Raw genomic sequence first — 7,183 nt, forward strand, 5'->3', positions numbered from 1 at the left:
GTGTTCATACTTCACTTTCACAAATGTTAAGGCTGGAACTTGTTCACACTGAAGACAAAGGCAAAATTTCCATTGACTCATCTAAGGGAATCAGGATAGGAGCCCTATAATTATACATAACTCTTAGAGAGCATTTTTCATCCATATGCCTCACAGCATTTCACAAAGGAGGAAAATATCATTATCCCCACTTTACAGATGGGGAAATCAAGACCAAGACTTGAAATGATATAGTAGACTTCATACAGCTGGCCAGCATAAGATTCATGCCTGTACTTTGCTGCATATCAAGCCAAACTAAACACTTATTTCTATCACATCAGTTCTAGCCAAGAAGGAAAAGGCAGGGAGTCCAATATAAACTTCCCACATAGCTAGGCCATGGCACAGGGGCTAGGCTGATTAACAAGTCAATAGATACTGCTGGACGTACTCAGCCAATGAGTTGGCATCACAAAGTGGAAGAACTAAAGGAGAGAAGTATTGACCAGCCAAATACGCAGCTCAATTAAATATAGTTTTGTTATGTAAATTACAAACATGACTGCCAATGGGATTTAGACTGCTAAGTACCTAAATCCCTTTAGAAAGGCATTGCAGCACTGAGCATAGCAATGCCTAAATAACTTTAAAAATCTGGGCCCTGGTGACATATTCTACCCCTGGTTATATTGGTATAAACCTCAAATGAAACTTCATAGGGTGTAAACTGATGGTAGAATGTGACCACTCAATTCAGCATAATGCATTTTCTTTGTGCATCTCACATTTTAGTCAATGTGAGCTCTGTGTGCATATTCAAAAACAGGTTTTGATGCTACCTTCCTGCTCTGCTTTCATTTAAGCTAGTTCCTTCAAGTGAAGCACAATATGCTTAACTCTAAGTCAAGTCAGATAAGTGAAAAGGAAGAGTTGGTGTTCAAATGATCTTCAAAATATATGTGCAGTTAAAGTCTGAAAGTATTCTCTTCTAGGGTTCGATCCTTCAAGGTGCAAAGCACAATGTGCATTTAAGCACATGCTTAACTTTAAGCATGTGAGTAATTTCATTGAAGTCACAGGGATCACTTGTGTCTAATGTTAAGCACACGCTTAAGTGATTTGCTGGATCTGAGCTCGAATGCTCAGCACCTTCAAAGGTCGAGTCCTTGTCGAACTGGGATTTCAAGAATGGATTCAAGACAGCACTTCACATTTCATTTCACAGTGAAAGAACCATTTGACATTAGAGAATCTATTCCTTCCCTGATAGAAATACTGAATGAGACACATGCTTCTTTTTCTCCAGGAAGTCTTTTTAGGAAAAAGAGCCAAGATGGCAAAAACAGCACATTTAAAGGTATAAACTATGTGGGATCATATTTAGAATATCAGAGTGAAGTAATTATGTGGTAATACTGATGTACTGGTATTTCTTCTGCAAGCATGGCCACTATACATTGCATGGAGAGCCTTATGAGTTTTGTAGGATAAGGATGATATCCTTATGTGTAATATTCAATAGTAAAACCATTTGAGAAACTGCAATATCAAAGACATGAAATAAGGATTATTCCAAATAGGATGCTTTCAGTAAAAGTGTCTTAACACCTCCAAGGAAAGATAGTGCCTTGCAGTCTGTATTGTACCATTTCAAACAGAAATAGCCTTGTTCGTCCATACATCAAGGAAAGTAGGTTCATATCTTCTATGCAGTACATCAACCCTAAGGAAAGGCCTGCAATTCCCAACAAAGGAAATCAAAACGATTCTACAACACAGACAAAAGCTACATTTCACATGTCGGGAAGCTTTTATTTAATCACCACGATACTTTGGATTAGTTACACTACAGCTTTGAAATATCATTTGATAATTTAGTTGTTTTCCTGATAAAGGAAATAAGAACAAAAGGTGCATAATAGATAGGGCTTTGCTCATTGAACTAAGCTGGGTTTCCAAAGCCAATTCTAGTCCAGTGTAGAGATGGAATTTCCTCACACTCTCTCATAGATTCGAGTGCAGACAACACCTTTCATATCACATTCCTAAGACAAAAAAAGAAGGGTTAATTGAAACTTCTGAATGACAGTGCATAAGCATCTAATCCAAAGGCTAATGAAGTCAATAGAAATATTTCCTGTATATTATTTCATTAATTTATATAGATCCCCAAACAGCAAAATTATTTTTCATCCTCCAAGTGGGAAAGGATTCTATTTCAACAGCATAAACTTTCAAAAGTGTGCTTAAAGAAAACCATAATTCATAAAATTAGACATGACATAGTAGCTATCACAGACTTCAATTTTCTTTCAAGAACACATGTTGCCTTCATGAGTATTATTGCAATGACACCAACATCAGCTCTGGTAAGCTTAATATAGAAGATCACATGAGTGCTTTCATTTTAAAAAGAAGTTCCCCCTTCCTTGTAGAGAGTTCAAAGTGTAACTCGATTGCAAACGTGGACTGTCAATGGATAAATGAACTTTTCCTTGCAAGGAGACTGATGAACCACCTAAAATTCATAAGTTGTAAATAAACCGAAGGAGCTTCCTAAGACTGGGGGAGAGGAAGACTGTACATAGCACTTTCTACCCCTTCCAGTTCCCTCGTGCCCCTCTTATTAAATGATTAGAAAACATGCCTTCTAGTGAGACTCAAGGAGCTCCATCTATTTAATTTATCAAAGAAAAGGTTAAGCATGCTTTGATCAGAGTCTATAAGTAACTACATGGGGAACAGAAATTCGGTAATAGTGGGCTCTTCAGTCTACAGACAAAGGTATAACAAGATCCAATGGCTGAAAGTTGAAACTAGATAAATTTAGAGTAGGAATAGGGCACACATTTTTAACAGCGTGGGGGCAATTAACTACTGGAACAACTTACCAAAGGTGGCAGTGGATTCTTCATCACTGGCAGATTTTTAAATCAAGACTGGATGTTTTTTCTAAAAGATCTGCTCTAGTTCTGTCACAGTTGTTGGACTTGAAGCAAGAATTAATTCAGGGAAGTCCTCTGGCCTGTGTTATGCGGGAGGTCAGAATAGATGTTCACAATGGTCCCCTCGTGCTCTAACATCTACAAAACTATGAAGCAGTCTTACCTGTAATTCACCTTAATGTAGAGGGTTTTTTTGGTGTGTGTGGAATATAATGTTTACTTTCATTCCCACTTGCTTCCTAAAGTTATTTTTCCCCCGCACCCCTCTCACTATTTCTATCATAACTGAAACCAAAGAGACGGTGAAAATTGACAGTATAATTAAATTTAAAATATTAAACTGTGGCCTACATCATTGCAACATTAGAGATTAATGGTTAGGGATAGTTTAGTTACTTACCACCACCATTTTCCCATCCACCAATTTTCTCCTTATTGTGGTCTCTTTGCCATTCCACTTCTGCACTTGAACCAATGACCCTTTTTCTAAGGTTACGATACTCTGCAAAGACCCAAAGAATGAGTAAAAATTTGACTATTTTCCCAGAGCCTTGCATATTAAAGAGACAATTCACTTAACATTGAGCAAATTCCACATTCTCGGCACATAGCCCACTCTGCAACGTTGGTTTCAGCACAACATTTGCTCCTCTTATGGTGCTTTGCAGATTTATGCTTTTAAGGATAAAAAAATCCTCCCATTTGTCATCCAGCGGATCAGAAACCCTCAGAAGGAAATCATTACCCTCACCTTGGTTTTCCTGTCATCTGCTGTGGTTTCGTCAAACACTTGGCCCAATTTGAAGGAGACCTCTGTGTTTTTGAAGGTGCTTTCAGTTCTGATGGTTATCACATCCCCTTTCATTCTGATGATCACATTGGGCTTGGCCAAGCCACCTAGTTTCCTGGTGGCTAAGCCCACTCCTGCAAATCAGACATAAAAATACCTTCTATGAAGGAAGAAATTCCTTATTGCTTTACAGAGCATCAGAGCAATTTCCTTTTAAACAGATAACATCGTTTCTCTGTTTGGAATGTGACACTAATTTCTCAGATTCAGAGGCTGCATTTCATAAGCTGAGGCATTCCCCAGTCCAGTGTATGTACAATACACTTCTATTTATCTGAATGGGCTGGGGGACTTCTGAAAGTTTTGGATAGCCGGGCATTGAGATAAACAGAAGTGCTATTTTGAGCTGCAGTTTCACTGATAGAGAAATATGGGAAATGAAGGGTGTAATGACAATGTTTGTTTAATACTTTGTACTTTATAAAAGAGTAGAAAAACAACTTGAACAACTTTACTGAGTAGTATTAGAATCATTGTGGACATAACGTAATTCTGATTAATTCAAATTAAACATAATTTAATTTGTCTTTCCAAGCTGCTGTTGCTGCTGAAACTGGATTAGGTCTCTTGGCAGTCTTCATTACCTGCCGGATCGGCGGGTAGCAATCGATCTATTGGGGATCGACTTATCGCGTCTAGTGAAGACCAGATAAAATCGATCCCCGATGGCTCTGCCGTCGACTCCGGAAATCCACCGCGGCAAGAGGCGGAAGCAGAGTCGACGGCGGCGCGGCAGCGGTTGACTCTCCGCCGTCCTCACAGCCAGGTAAGTCGACCTAAAATATGCAACTTCAGCTACGCTATTCACGTAGCTGAAGTTGCGTATCTTAGGTTGACCCTCCCCCCCGTAGTGTAGACCTAGCCTCAGTAACTGCAGATAACCCCTCAGAACCACTGCAAAAATACAAAGTCATTGATTAGCACTAAGGCTATGTCTACACTACCGCCGTAAGTCAACCTATGCTACGCAACTCCAGCTACTTGAATAATGTAGTTGGAGTCGATGTACCTTAGGTCGAGTTACCGCGGGGTCTACACCACGGGGGGTCAACAGGAGAAATTCTCCTGTCGACTTACATTATTCTTCTCATCGGGGTAGAGTACAGGGGTCAACTGGAGCATGATCTGCTGTTGATTTGGTGGGTCTTCACTAAACCAGCCAAATCGGCTGCTGGTGGATTGATCTCAGAGTGTCGATCCCAGCTGTAGTGTAGACCTGCCCTAAGAGGCTCTCAGAGGCTAATTTAGAAGTTATTAGCAGGTGACTAATTCACATAGGGCTACTTGGGGACACACTGTGGATTCAGAAAACTAGGATTTTCAGATAAAAGGAATTCAGATAACTGGAATTATACTGTGTGTGTAGTTAGAAACCAGGATATACGACTACACAAGAATTATGTATTTTTAGGTAGGCAGGAACACAGGCATCTATTAATCTGCACCCATTTAGAGAATAGAGCTGGTGGTAAACATGGAAAATTTTTCACAAAAATATTTTTGAAACATTTGCCCCGTGCTTTTTACGAGTCAAAACATTTCAAAATTCAATTTTTTTCAACCAGCTGTAGTAAAGAATCAAAGTATCTAGAAATGAGTGCATTTCTGTTTGTACTTCAGAACATAAAATATACAAGAGACTAAGTGGGGTACTCTTAGTTAGTATTCTCTGCTACGGAAGGGTAGTTACAACACTTTATCTCTGGAACATCTAAACATCAGTGAAACATAAACATGTCAAATAGAGAAAAATTCAAATATAAGAGTGAATGGGAGCAAAAAGCTACAAATACAACTGCCATCTACAAGGCTCCTTTTACAAGGTTCGCTATACCACACAGCCCATATCCTGGTAAACTAGTTAGAGCAGTCCTCTGAGACTTCTATTCCTCCTTTTGCCTCTGATTTGCTGTGTCTCGGTTTTTTAAATGTAAAAGGCTGGTAATAATAGTTACCATCTTTGTAAATTCTATGATGTGCTAAATTCTATGAAAGGTACTAAGTATAGTGAGATCGAAGTATTTGTAAAGTACAGCATTAGTCACTGCACATATTCAATGCTGAAATAATTTTCTTAAGGCCTGGTATTGTCACAAAAACCTCCCTAGCTGAATTTATACCCAACATTGACTGTAGTTAGTCAACTGGAATTATTCTGCTACTCTCTTTAACCTTTAAAGTAAAGGGAATTAAAGTCTCAGCAACAGTAATGTTCAGACTGACTGCCAGTGCAATCATTACAAAATGATGAAGCCAGTATTAAACTAAAAAAACAATGCCTAATTTGTTTCATTCCCAGCATTTCTCAGTTACAGATGGATTCATTCATGGATTTAGACCCCAGGGAACTCAGTGTCAGGAGACAGCAGCACCATCACAAGTTGACAGAATACAGTAAGTGATTGTAAGTTCTAAGTTTAATAGTATATGCAAGAGGGACAACAAATATGTTTTTTTCCATTTCTCATTAAATGGGAGTAAGAGATGCAGATCAGTTAGTTAGTAAATGTATTATAACAAACCCAAGATTTCTCCTTTTCATTTTAAGATGCTGAAATTGAAAAAGAAAAAAAAAAGAAGAAGAAAAGAACTATAACACAGATATAACCACAGTGAAGAGTCCCCAGGCCCGGGGAAAAGACATTTTCCAGGAGCAAATAGAAGAAGAAGAAGAGACATTTCCAAGCAAAGCTTATAAAAATAGCATTTCTCACCCAATTCTTTCATATAATCATCAAATTTTTCACTGGAGACAAGTTTCCAGGTTCCCACAAACCGGTTGCACATTATATTGGCTTTGTGAGGCAGTGTCCCTCAGGAGAAAGGCAATGACAGCAGCAGCTCTCAGTGGGTGGCAAAAGGACTGTGTGAGCTATGCATGCTTCAATAGCTTCTTTATAAAGATGCCCCCAACTTGTAATTCTCAAGACTGACCAACCAGGAGAAACAACGTCAGGGGCAAGACAATGCACACCTTGTCCAAAGCCACTTGTGTTAGTACCAAGACTCAGTGTTACGCCTGCCACTGTTTCCTCCACTGAATAAAGCAGAATAATCAGGAGGGCGTGGGGGCCAGCACATGAGGTTACTGTTGTAGTGCCAGGAGAACATTTCAGTGATGCTGCTGTAGTATCTGAGACAAATCATGATGCCAAGCACGTCACCACCCAACTGTGAACATTAATGCTGCCTTCCTCCCAACACCACCACATCTTCCACTGCCACCATCATCACTGCTATTGTCATCCTGGTGCCAGTGAATTAAGCTAAAGCCACACGTGGGTCATCTCACAAAGATCTGAATGTGGGGGAGGCTTGGAATTACTTTGTCAAAGTTGCAGAAGCTAGCTGAAGCCTGCATCCCAAGCCCGGGGGAAAAAATCATAGGAAAGGGTTGCAGACCAAG

At 39.5% G+C, this 7,183-nt stretch overlaps 1 protein-coding gene across 1 annotated transcript; it reads right to left on the reverse strand.

The window, feature by feature from the left end:
- Nucleotides 1-1,769: 1,769 nt before the first annotated feature.
- On the reverse strand, nucleotides 1,770-6,667 carry LOC117873610 (myelin P2 protein). The gene is made up of 4 exons (XM_034763185.1): nucleotides 6,492-6,667; nucleotides 3,679-3,851; nucleotides 3,328-3,429; nucleotides 1,770-2,027 (listed from the first exon to the last, which is right to left on the reverse strand). Exons 1-4 carry the CDS (start codon nucleotides 6,562-6,564, stop codon nucleotides 1,977-1,979), a joined length of 399 nt encoding a protein of 132 aa, XP_034619076.1. The 5' UTR covers nucleotides 6,565-6,667; the 3' UTR covers nucleotides 1,770-1,976.
- Between the last annotated feature and the right edge of the window lie 516 nt (nucleotides 6,668-7,183).

This window comes from Trachemys scripta, chromosome 2, assembly GCF_013100865.1.
Source record: "Trachemys scripta elegans isolate TJP31775 chromosome 2, CAS_Tse_1.0, whole genome shotgun sequence".
NCBI classification, from domain to species: Eukaryota; Metazoa; Chordata; order Testudines; family Emydidae; genus Trachemys; species Trachemys scripta.